General features: G+C 41.1%; 1 protein-coding gene across 6 annotated transcripts in view; it reads left to right on the top strand.

The window, feature by feature from the left end:
* PPEF2 (protein phosphatase with EF-hand domain 2) overlaps positions 1–13,324 on the top strand; it is a 31,045-nt gene that overhangs the window by 561 nt on the left and 17,160 nt on the right. For 5 of the 6 annotated variants that reach the window (XR_015794636.1, XR_015794637.1, XM_025174101.2 and 2 more), the window contains exons 2-4: positions 4,324–4,451; positions 6,873–6,930; positions 9,740–9,909. Coding sequence is in view for 4 of the 6 variants with exons in the window: in XM_025174101.2 (XP_025029869.1) it covers positions 4,383–4,451; positions 6,873–6,930; positions 9,740–9,909 (297 nt within the window). In the remaining 2 variants the exon portion in view is untranslated. Of the gene's footprint in view, positions 1–4,267; positions 4,452–6,872; positions 6,931–9,739; positions 9,910–13,324 lie in introns of those variants that run through there. The other variant, XM_088133161.1, reaches the window with a different exon arrangement.

Genomic DNA, 13,324 nt, shown 5'->3' with positions numbered 1-13,324 from the left:
TGTCAAAGGAGACATCACCTTCTACCCTACATTTATTTGATTTAAATGAAGCCAAATCAGGTGAAAACTTGATTATTTTAACTCCTGTTTATCAGATCTCCTTTGCCCTAGTCTAATAAAGTCTGTAATGTTCAAGTTGACTGAACAGCTGTCTAGCAGGACCCCAAGCCTTCCAACTACAAGAGTAAGAGATGAGAAGTTCAGGGACAGGAATACCAAGAAGGATGAGGAGATCTAAATTTCAACTGGATTTGGAGATTAGTTTTGCCATCACATCTTCAGAAGCCTGTTCCAACCACAGACGTTTCTTTGGGGCAAAACTGAGGCTCATTCCTAACTTACCATCCATAGGATTCTATAACAAGTTAGGATAATGTCAAAATGACAGCATGTGTGTCGTGACATCCTTGTACAAATGACAAAATAATGTGCATGCTTCCTTACATCAGCCTTGACCCTCCTGCTGATGTACGTGCTACCATCTAGATTGCTTCTCAACCTCAGCAACTTTAAGATGTGTGGACTTCAACTCTCAGAATTTCCCAGCCAGTTGAAGTCCACACATCTTAAAGTTGCTGAGGTTGAGAACCAGTGATCTAGATGTGGACGACGACAATGATGATGATGATCTAACAAAGCCCACAACTTTATATATCAGTCTTCTCCATCTTCATATGCTCCATATGTTTGTATTCTTGTTCTATTGAGGGGGTTATTCAAACCTCAGTTAAGAAGATTAAGAGTGTATGCAGGCGAAGATATATAAGCAACGCAGAAGTTTGACAATCAAACTTCAGTGCAAAATGCGGTTGCTAGAATGTTTAAATGTGCTCGAGTCACTGTGCTCCTATGTTAAATTTCCCAGCTATGCTCCAGCTGTCAAGCTCCTGGGTTTGCATGTCTGCTTGCAACCAAAACATTTGGCCCCTTTTCATTCTGCAAGTCTCCGCATCTAGAGAGTTTCTCCTATATTAAAGAAACTGGCAAACTATGTAGTCCTAGGATGAATTCCTGGAACTGGCATGGTGTATAATCCTCAGAGAATAAATAATAGAATGAATAAATAAAATGGCATTTTTAGAATTCTCCCGTGGTGGCAAAAGGTACCCTCCCCCATTCACATGTGAAGGGCATGCACTACCAAACCTATGAGACCCCCCCCCCCCCCTATACATGTGAACTGCTTAAAGGGCCCTCGTAAGAAAACACAGCAAGCTGAATTGACTCTGAGGGGCAACGGGGAGGAGTCAGACAGGGACCAGTGGCCTGGTAAAGCAAAGTGTTTATATTCACTGGCCATATCTCCAAGACCTAATAGGAAGGGATAAATAATAAGAAGGTCACCCAAATGGGTTTATCAAAAACATTCCAGTGTCATGCTGTGATTTCCACTGTATCTGCCTTTGTCTTGCCTTTGCAATGTAGTGGGCCAGAGGTATATAAGCTCTGGTTCTGCATTTGCTCAGGGCTGTTCAGCAAGTTGCCAATGCTTTGCTAGGAGTCCGGGTTACACTGTTGTTTGCATGCTTAATAAATTTATGTTGGATCTTCAAAGTGATTTGGTTGTTTTAGGTGAGCCAGGTTCTGGCTACAATACTTCCTATGGCTTTCCCTCAACCTAGAGGTCTCTAGTTTTGTTGACATGAGCCATCCTGACTTAGAATTTTGTGAATTTCAGCCCCAATACATGGGCAAGCACCAGGATCCATTGCCAGTTTTTTTTGATAAAAATATAAGCTTATCTATGTGATTAATATGTGTTTCTAATACACATTAATCTAATTGCCCAAATCTTTGAAGGAATTAAAGGAAGATACAAGAAAGTATAAACCGGTCAGATTATTTTACATTCTGAGTAAATGTAGAAGTTTACTAACAGTGATCTGGAGTTAGATGACCAAATGGGAATCTGAACTAGCAGTGACCGAACAGCGAAGACATATCTTGGAGTCATGGTGGACAATCCAGTGAAAATGTCAACCAAGTGTTTAGCTGCTGTTTAAAAAAGAAGGCAAATTACAAGCTTGGGATCGTTAGGAAGAGAATTGGATGTAAAATTAACAATATAGGAAATGCCCTTATATAAACTTATGGGGGAGAGCAAACTTGGAGAACCATGTATTGTTTTGGTCACCACATGTGAAAAGGAGTATTGTAGAGGGAGAAAAAGTGCAAAGAAAGGTTTTCAAAATGACTAAGGGCTTAGATCAATACCCCTCTGAAGAAAGACTATATTGTTTTTTGTTGTTGTTTTTTACCTTGGAGTAAAATTGGGTAAAGGGGGATAGGACAGAGGTATATAAAATCAAACATGACATGGAAAATGTAGCTGGAGGGACACACTGTCCTCCTTTCAAGGCTGGAACCTAGGATCATTGCTGCCTCTAAATGGAGATTCCAAACCAAAAAAAGAAAGCCCATCTTCATATAATGCATAGATGAACTGCCATTCCTTGGGTAATGGCCACCAGTCCAGACCATTTTAAAGGGCACTGGCCAAATTCATTGACTTGCAGGCTCCATGTGGCTCTGATGACAGTTTGCTATCTCCAAAATCATGACTGGCATGCCTATTGGGGAGCAACAGTGGAGATGATCTACTGTCTTCCTACCCATGTTTGAGAACTCCCCAAAAGCATCTAGCTGGCTCATGTGTAACACAAAATGCTGGCTTAGATACATCCTTGACCTGTTCCATTAGGGTTGTTCTTACGTTCTTCTGTCAGAACTTCAGAATGGTACCTTTCTCCTGTCTAAGATTCTGGCCAATGAGAGCCAAGAATATTTCCTGTTTCCCCTCCAGCTTGTCCCATTGGGTGATTTAAGACAATGGGGAAGCTCACTACAAATCAGATTGCTTGGTCTGTTTTAGAAGCCTGGCTTCTAGGAAGCCCTAGAATGTCATTGTGTACCGGTTAAATCTATGTGGTTACAAAGTATGGAAAAAAGGCAATTCAACAAGGATGGAGGTTCAGAGAAAATGTACAGTAAAGATCCAGGTTCAGACAAAAGAACCCCTAGAGAATTTGGTATGGAGAAAAAAGGCAACAACTCTTACCTGGGTGAGTACACAGGCATGTTGCAACTGCCAAAATGGCTGCGAGTGATTCAAATCCATACATTCTGACTTTATTTGTTATAAAGTAATGGATTATTGAGACCCAGTTTGGTGTAGTGGCTAAGGCATCAGGCTAGAAACTGGGAGACTGTGCGTTCTAGATCCACCTGACACAAAGCCAGCTGGATGACTTTGGGCCACTCCCTCTCTCTCAGCCCTAGGAAGGAAGCAATGGAAACCACTTCTGAAAACCTTGCCAAGAAAACTGCAGGGACTTGTCCAGCCAGTCTCTAAGAACTGGACAAGATTGAACAGCTTGAAAGAATTATAATCACTAAAAATATGATCCGGGTTCCAAAAATTATTGACTTGGTGTACCGAACACCTTTATCCTTCCTAGATTTGTTCTCCCTGAAGTACATAGTGGACTTTAGAGGGAGACCCAAAGATTTTTTTCATTTCCTCTGTGACAGAGAGGTACGGCTGTCCAAAATCACTATCTCTGTGGTGGACAGGTGTGAGTGGCCTGCCATTTTAATCACAACTGTGCACTACTGTTGTGCCCTAACACGGACATTTCAGTTGGTGGACTCCTTCCATGGTTCAATCACTGTACCACCTTGTAGCACTAGGGCAGTGTTGTCCAAACTTGGCCACTTTAAGATGAGTGGACTTCAACTCCCAGAATTCCCCAGCCAGCATGGCTGGCTGGGGAATTCTGGGAGTTGAAGTCCACTCATCTTAAAGTGGCCAAGTTTGGACAACACTGCCCTAGGGGCACTGCAAAAATGATTCAGAAGAAGTGCTCTGGGGCTCAGGCAACCACCATCCTTTTTTCAACAGAGCCCAATGCACCAGCATCAAAGGAGATTCCAATAGTTGAAAGAATCCACAAGTGGCATCTTGAAAAAAGGCAGGTTTTGTTCAGGAATAGCAGAAAGATGCTGTGCTTCCATGAGGTCCAAAGCAGGTCCTTCCATGGATTTGGGTCAAAAAACGACAACAGGGCAGTCATGACTGTGTAGTCAAAATCCTGCCCATTTTTAAAAGCATTGCCAGAAGACTGCACATAAAAACATCTGAGGAAGTTCATAGAGGGTGTCTTTGGGAGAAAAAGTGCAGCCTATTAATATTAATAATCATACTAGGAGGGGGAAAATCATGTTTTCATTATTCATAATAAAATTCTCAAATAAAAAAATGATGATTTCTTCATAATACAAATGACTCAGATCTTGCCCTGAGTTTCTCTTTTTGTTCCTCAGCCCTTAAAGCAGCTCTCCTGATTCAGCGGTGGTATCGGCGCTATACAGCCCGGCTTGAAATGCGTCGGAGATGCACCTGGCGCATCTTTCAATCCATAGAATATTCAGGGGAACAGGACCATCTCAAGGTATCGTGGCAGTGGGTGATTTTTCTTGGTTTGGAGGGAGATTTGGTTTTCCATTGATTTTTAAATAATGGGTAAGATTCCATGAGAGGGGCAGAAAGTCCAGATGGTGGTGGTGACTCCTTGAATGAAGGCCTCCTTTCTTACATGAGTCGTAGGCTTTGGTAATGCAATGGGCAGTTGCCATCTGGACTTTTTTGAAACCCTGTAGATACTCCTGGATCAGTCAGGAACTGCTTCTTGGAATTGCAAATTTGGGTTGGTGGGATCAGTGATGGTATCTAGCCACCCTGTCTTCTGTCAGGTCCTTCTTCAACTGTCTTCCATTTCTCCAAGCATCAGGATCTTCTCTGACCTTAGGCAATACTGAAAAACATAGCACTAGAGGTGGTAGTTGATCAGGGTCTGGTAAATTGGTGCTTTGTAACATGGAAGTCATTTTGCAAAGGGGCCCAGTCCCCCAGAGACCGTTTTGTAAGAGTGCCTACAAGTTCTCAAAAGGCCAGATTTGTCCAAAGGCCTGAGAAGGCTGGGGACCTCTGGTTTAGAAAAGCACATTCAAGGCCACATGAAGACCTCACAGGTCTTGTAAAAGCACCCAAGACCTGCTCTTGTTTGTGACTCTTGTTCAGTGATTCAGTCACTTCGGACTCTTGTGAACCGAGGGCATTATTTCGCCAGGATTAACTATCAGTGACTGCTCCCTTGGGCTTGTGTCAGCACTCCTATTAGGTGGCCACCTTGCCTTCTGCCAGCCTCTTTTTCAAGCATCTGGACCTTCTCCAGCGACTCTAGTCTTTACATTACATGTCCAAAATATTGAAGCTTTAACTTTAACTATTTAACTTTAACTTCCTGATAGTGCTTAGATCTGGTTTCAGTCCATGATCCAATGATTGGATCTTTCCAAGATCAATACTTCGACATCCAAAGTATTCTCAAGCATTTTCTTCAGCACCAAAAGCCTCCCTTTTTCTTTGTTTAGCCCTTCTGATGTTACAAATTCTCCTCTGTTTCTGTTGCCTTTTGCTTTCCTTCACCTATTTTCAAAAGATCAGCCCACAACCATTTTGCTTTCTTTTACTTTTTTGCATTTCAGGATATTTTTGCTTGCTTCCTATTTAATGATACTGAAAACGTCAGTCCAGAATTCTTCAGGCCATTTATTTGTCAGATCGAATCCATGAAATCTATTATTTATCTTCACGACATGATCATATGGAATATTGCTGAGGCTGTGGATGATTTTGGTTGATATCATAATTTTGTTTTCTCTAGTTTAAACCATAAATTTTCAAGACCATGTTCTCAGCTGCAGTCAGCAACAGCTCTTGGCTTTGCTAATTGAATAGAACACTCCATTTGCTTGCAGGTTAGATAATCAACTGATTTTAGTATTGCCCATCTGATGATGTTCCTGTGTAGAGTTCTCTGTTAAGTTGTTGGGCAAAGGCAATAGGTATATACATGCCACGTTCTTGTCAGAACTCTATTAGTTTCTCTCCTGCTTCATTTCATAAACTGAGGCCAATTTTTTTCAGATGCTAGTTTATTCCAACTTTAGCTTTCCAATCTCCTATAATTAATACAACATTTAGAGGGGGTGGGCGTCAACAAGATGTGACAAGTCCCCATAGAGGAGTTCACCTTCTGCTTCTCTACATCAGTGGTTGGAACACGGACTTGGATCACAGTAATTTTGTTTGGACTTGAATTGAGATCACTCTATCATTTGTGGGGGGTGGGGAGGCTGAATCCATGCATTGGCTTTGACACCCTTTTATTAACAACGATGGTTTCCTCCATTTCTTCTATGGTTTGTTTCTTTGCAGTAGAAGATCTGATGCTCCTCTGATGTGAAGTGACTCGTTCTCAATCCATTTCGTTTTGCAGATAGATCTCCAGAACATCAATGCTCAATCCTGACATTTCTGCTCTGACAAATCCAGTTTCTTTTAGCCTCTAGGTCTCTCACCCAACATGCCAGTAGAGGGGTGCAACTATTTTGTCAACAGAGTTAAAAGATCTTTCTGTGTTGAGGCTGGGCAGTGTGAGCACCCTCAGTGTCTACAGAAGGCAACTTGTCTATTGGCGGAACAATGGAATAGAGCATTCTGGGAGAAAGTAGGACTGTTGTCTGAAAACACCATTATTATTGTTATTGTTCATGTTATTGTTAATATGATTATGATATTATCAAGTTGGTCTGGATGCATAGTCACCTGATAGACTTTCTCCTGGATGATCTGTCCTCAGCCATACAGCTACAATATATAAAGTGTATCTATTTCACACACTTTAATACTTCTTCAGATTAAGTTGTGGCTCGAACATGGATGCAAGAGGGCAACCCAGGAGGGCAGAAGGAGAATACAAATGTATGTTTCCTCTAAGTTTTGACAATGTTCTTCTTATCTTCTGCAGCTCAACCATTTCTTTGACTATCTTATAGAGAACATCACACCAAGAAGCAAGAAAGACAGTAAGTTTATGTATAGGTGTGTGTGTGTACAGTTACACACACTGACCTGTTGATACATGCTTGCTTCATTCTTTAAATGCTTTACACTGAGTAGAACAGCACTGAAGTATGTTGAAATGCATGGTCTGTTCAGCTAGTTTACTGTCAGCTAGAGTCTTATTCTGGCTTTTATTTGTGAAAAAAAATCTTTCTATTGCCTATTAATTAGCAGCTGGCTTTTGCTTTGTCTGTTTAACAGCCTTAATTATACCCAACTGCTTAATTGTTCCCATTGTCAACATTTGTCCCAAAATTCCACAGAATGGATGGGATGGAAATGGATGGAAACGTTAGACGTGTTGTTGTTGTTGCACTTTTTGATTTGGGGTATGATCTGATGGGCAAAATAGGTACATTATAGATGCGTAAGGAAAACTCTACACTTCTGAACATTTCCCCAGAATCACAGTGAAAGTAAGCAAAATTTAAGACATAAATGCTCCTGAACAAAGGAGACCCAACCTTTTGGCCCTGCCGATTCTGGTGATGACTCATCGTGTGTTGTAGTAGGCCTGAATGCGTACAAATATTGCAAATCAGCAAATGTACAAAAAGGGGGGAGTCAGAAATCAATAGCTTCTCTTTTTATTATAATTATTCCTTTTTTCTTTTACCTTTTGGGCATTTTAATTTTTGTTAAAATTGCTTTGTCTATCTCTTATTTCCTTTTATCAATACACACACACACACACACAGCAACACAAAACTATCTAACAATACAATAGAGTTCTTAATATTAAGTAGTTAGTTCAAGTAATTAGTTCAGTTATTACAGTATGTAACTGTAAGATGCGAATTGCAGTGGTTCTTTTTTTAATGTTATACTTAACTTTTTACATAATCTTATGTCTGTAATATGGATATCCTAAACTGCAATTAATACTGATACAGTAGAATTTTTACTTTTCGCTTTTTATCTTCAGTCCTTTAAGCTTTCTAAATAATAGAATGTCCATAATTTTTAATCATATTACATTAATATTACTGCATTGAAACAACACAAGGTATCAAGATTTATGATGTTACAATAAAAGGGGAAAAATGTAGATAAATAAACAAGTGTTGTAGTGGTTAAACTCTTGGATTAGGAGCAGAGAGACCCATGTTCAAGTCCACCTTCAGCCATAGAGGCTGACTGGTGACTTTGGGCCAGCCTACTTCACAGGGTTGTGGCAGAGGGAAGAACAGGAGAAGGGAGAACTATGTATGCAGGCTTGAGCTCCTGAAGGAAAGCCGGGATATAAATCAAATCAAATCAAATCAAATCAACTTCCCTGGTTTACCCCTGCTTTCCTCAGAAAAGGCAGGAAATTCTAGCACAGGCTGAAAAACAAAGGTGCCCATCCTTGATCTGCGGTATGGCAGAATAGAAATATCCAAACCTTTCCATGATTTGTTTCTCTGCTAGCTGTGGGGAGAGACTGAAGGCCACTCAACAGGACCAAACTCTATTTCTCTGGCCCTAAGAAATATCACTGACACACTTCCTTCCCTCAAACTAGTTTCTGAGCCAAACTGAAACAGACTTGTGGAAACATGTAACTGGGATTCTCACGAGTTGAACTCCAGCATGCTTTGCTTGTTTCTGCATTTGCTCAGTATGATTGTGTAATTGAGAGAGGTGCCCACAGATATATATTCTGTATGTCATAGAAGCACCCAGCTGGAAAGGTCCGCAAAGGTCATGATCCAACATCCTGATCAGTGCAAGATCTGCTACTAGAGCATTTCTCGCTGGGGCTGGCTGGGGAATTCTGGGAGTTGAAGTCCACACATTTTCAAGCTGCCAAGGTTGAGAAACACTGATCCAGACACTATTTTGTGTAAGATTCAAAACAAGGAATCTGGGATCTGATCCCTCTTATTTAAATTAACTACCGGCTCATGGAAAGAGTAGCACTGGGACAATAGAACATGCAGGATGCAACAGTGCATAGAAGCTTCAACAGCCTATAAGAAAAAATCATTTCAACTAGTTCTCAAGGCAAAATTGGATTTTGGAAGGGAAGTAGCATTTAGTGAATGCATTGGTGTGAGATGTTTGGCATTTTCATAGGATAACATGTCCACGTCAATTCCTGCCCCTCACCGCCTGCCAAAGATTTGCAGAGAAAGCTACCTAGAGCACAGTAAGAGAATGCTGAATATCTGGAATTTAGCCCAGACAAAAGCCAATTTTGAGACATTTCTGCTTTCCCAATATCTCATAGAAATATGTCAATACTAAGCAACATGCATGAAAAAACCCAGGTAGAGTTTTGGTTGAACTGCTGTGGCCGCCATCTTGGCTTTCTCAACCATGCCCTGAGGACACCAGCACCCATACTGTTGACCTTTAGTCAGGAGGGATACAGCTGAATGAAGACCCAGACCCTATTTTGTAGCCAACTCCCAGCACTCCAAGATCACCCTGCCAAATTTTAAGGATTCTTGGACTTCACTCATTTGGACATATCATCCAACTCACCTCCATGCATCCATTAGAAACTGACTTTTTAAAAATTTTAATGTCCTCACCCAAGCCCAAATACCACCTCTCTGCCATCAGGTACCCAATAAGGGTCTGAGAAACAACTCTTTTGCCCTTGCTGTCTGTTGAGGATGGGTATGGTTGAGGGGAAGGTCCTCCATGTGGGGCTGAAAGTTCAAGGTGATGGCCAAAACCGTGTAACCTAAACTCCACCCCTTCTCATGTAAAAAGTGGTGAGGCTTCATAATACCTGAACATAATACCTGAAACATCTTAAGGTTTTGCTCTGCTCTTCCAAAGGGGAGTTCATTAACCGTATACTGTTGGAGCCAGAAACTATGAAAGAGAGCAGGCTGGAAAAATCAGTGGAATCTACGACGGTACCTGACAGTTACAAGGGCCCTCGTCTTAGCTTCCCTCTCACGCCGGACAATGCAGTAGCCATCCTGGAAGCCTTCAGAAACAATCAAGTAAGTACCTGAAGAGCAGCTGTGTCGGCTTCACTTTGAGAAGTCCAGGGAATGTATCAGAGGGTCCTAAAACAGAAGGCAGCCATCCAGCCTAGCCAGTCCAAACTCAGTAGAGGATTCCACATTCATTGTTTCTGACCAATGATGTTGCACATTTATGTTGCAACAGGTTTGCTCTCTGCTCTAGGATTTCGAATCTTTTTTTGCAGCCCAAGACCAAAATCGGGGAAAACCATCAACAGTAGCAGGAGATTACAATACCAGTAGAGTTTAAAAGCTTTAGTTTAGCAAAGCAAGTATTTCCCCTTCACTCTCTCAATCTCATGAACTTTACGCACCTAGAACCCGTCTTGTCTTGGCCAAGGGCCCAAAGGGAATGAAAGCCCGGGAGTGATGCAAACCTCTTGTAGTATAAATTTGCAACGATGGCTGTCGAGTCTCTGCTTGGACATATTCGTGGAAAAAGAACCTGACGTGCCTTGGGGCATTGGCGTCACTGTCAGATTGTTCTTATCCCCACCACATTAGCCATTATGGAAAGTGATTTTTCCTGCTGGTTCCTGATACCAGAAAAGGAAATGAAATCCGGGAATCCACCAGTCACTGCCCTGAAATTTTCCTGCCTTTGGCCTGTAAGGAGAGAGCCATTCTTAGCCTTGTTGCTGAGACGCAGTCAAGTTCAGCCATGAGGACAACATGGATTATGTCAGCATAATTTTCCACTAACTCAAGGATGGGGCATGAAGCTATAAGAGTTACTCTTGGAATATTATCTTCCGAGTAATATTTAAAATATGTTGAGTGGAACTGCCTGGCAGGGTGTTAACAATTGTGGAGTCCTTGGTGCTCTCTGAGTTTGGTTGTTTGCTTGCAGATGTTTCATTACCCGACTAGGTAACATCAGCAGTGTGAGGGAGTGTGTAGTTTGTTCCCTGATTATATACAGTAGCTTGCCCTGCCAGCGTTAGTGGGGGTGTGGTTTTCTTCTTGGTAGTTCCTGATTAGGGTATTGCTTTCTGCTTGATTGTTTGCCTGGTGTTAATCCCTGCTTATCTGCGTGTAGGTTGCTGGAGAAGATGTGTCCTGGTCTTTGGGTTTCCTTCTTAGCTTTTTATTGTCTCTTTTGAACGGTGTGTAAATGTGGTTTATCTCTTTGTGTCTATTGATGGCTGATTGGTCTGAATGCCAAGCTTCCAGGAATTCCCTCTTGTTTTTGGATTAAGCTTGGTCTAGAATGCTCAGTTTCCCAGTTGAAACTATGGTTGACTCTATCCTTGTGATGTGAGATTAAGGAGTTTTCATCATGTCTTCTGTCAAATCAGAAATATCTTTCTCATGCTAAGTTTCGGCAAAAGTCCATCAAGGCTAATTTAAGATAGTTCCCAGATCATTAAATAAAGCAGAGGCTAAAATGCATGTTTGTCTAAACCCTCTAAATTTGGAGATAGCTTTATCAGTTGTCTTGCACTGCCAGATCCAATATAAACATGGCTGTTGCTCTATAAGTTCTTAGTGGGATGTTTAAAAAGTCTTTTATCAATAAACACATTATCCAATTTCTGCTGTAACTTCTCCCTAGGGAGAGGATCAAAAGCTCCTTTCAGATCCATGAAAGCTGCATGAAATTTGTCCTTTAAGGCTCCTGTTCAGTAGTGATAAAATTATTTCCACGATTTCAGATAATGTTTAGGGCTGTGCAAGGATTGGATGGCAAAAAGGTGTTTCAGAGTATGTCATATAGCAGCTATCTTCCTACAGTTCCAGTGTGAACCCAGGAAAAGAGGCATTTGGCTTAATGAGTAAAAGAGAGGTGCTATCAAGCTCTAATGGTTTCCAAATAAAAGTTGAGTCAGATCGTGGATCAGAAACCAAATCTCTTCCACTGACACATTTGCATAGCCTCCCATTGACTTGCAATATTCTTCTTTGGACTGGAACGATGGATGAGAATACTGTCTCAGCTTCATAACTGTCCTTCCTAGATCTTCAGAGTCCCTGGTGATACAGTTATAGTTGCTCTTGATAATATAATTTATCTTCAGATTGATTAGCAGAAAGGTATATTTGTCAGAAGACTTGATAAGTCTTGCAAGTTGTTCTATGATATCCCTGATTTATCCATCAGTATACTTTATAAGCTGATGAATCTGGTTGACACATGCTTTGCTTCCATTCTTCATAGAAGTGAGCCACCAACGATCATGTTTATTCTCTTTGTCTTTGTAAGTGCAGTAACATACTATCTGTCTTTCAGGGGTCCACTATCCTGAATTCTTTTGGGGAATGTCCATTTTTTTTTTGAAGCTCAGAGGCTGCTTCTTCAAGTGTCTAAAAACTCTTTGAATTCTAAAAGTGCAGTATCTCCTATATTTCTTGCAACTGATTATTACTCTCTTCCACTAAGCTTAATTATTTGTTTGAGAATCTTCTATATGTAGAATCCCTACTTCAGTCAGTTCCTGTTCTGGCACTTCCCTTGTTTGATCTGATAATTCTTCTCTTCTGAGCTGAAATGTGGTCACTCAATGACTTTTCCCCCCCAAACACTGCTATAAACTTGTATTTGATGTAGAAATAGGTCACATAGTTTTCAGCAGGAATATAAACACATCATAAGCTTTTTATGGCATTGAAGAATCATATCCACTCATGTTTAAACTTCCTTGCCAATTCTTCTCAGTTCTTCCTGGTTGGTGTCTCAGTGAGCTGTCCCTGGAAACTTTCTGCCATATATTCCTTCTATAAGCTTGCAGCAGCCTCTGCTTACTCAGAAGAAGCAGTCATTCAGCCACCCCTAATGGGTAATCAGCCACACTCAGGACCCACTTCTGGGAAATAACAGCTATTCAGCACTTTTTCACCTTCATAGTTAAACTTATTGTCCCTCAAATACAGCATTTCTTCCTTGCCTTCCTTCTCTTTGTCATCTTCCTTTGGTTAAGCCTTATTCCCAAATTCCTGTTAGTTCTCTGTGTTTGCTCATGCAGTTCATTTGCTCATATTTGCAAGTTTATTCCATATACTTGGACTTGCACAGAATATCAGGAAGAAGGAAAAGACTTCTCTCTGATTTTCCAGCTGTACCACTAGTCTGTACAGACAATACAGGGTTTTGCTTTTATAAATCACCATACTGTGTTGCCCTGTTTTTCAACGCTAAGCTGCCATGAGCTCAGGAGTTCTTCTAAAAAGACCTCTTTTTTTTTTTTAAATGGCCAGCTCCAAGTCATTGTCACCTTCCATAATAATCCTCCCATGTTTTCCTACCATATCTTCCACCTTTTCCCCTTCCCTTTATAGAGCTATGAAAGAAGGAAAATCAGAATAACTATGTAGGAAGAGCTGATGCACAGCGGAATATGCTTTGCCCTGATGGAACACTGGACGTTGTTTTGAAGCTTCCCCTTGTTTCCTC

Source organism: Python bivittatus, unplaced genomic scaffold, assembly GCF_059951505.1.
Source record: "Python bivittatus isolate LINGU-HERP-01145 unplaced genomic scaffold, Pbiv_v1 ctg000070_np1212, whole genome shotgun sequence".
Taxonomy (NCBI): domain Eukaryota; kingdom Metazoa; phylum Chordata; class Lepidosauria; order Squamata; family Pythonidae; genus Python; species Python bivittatus.
Note: the sequence above shows the minus strand (reverse complement) of the source record. Positions and strands in the feature narration are given on the sequence as shown.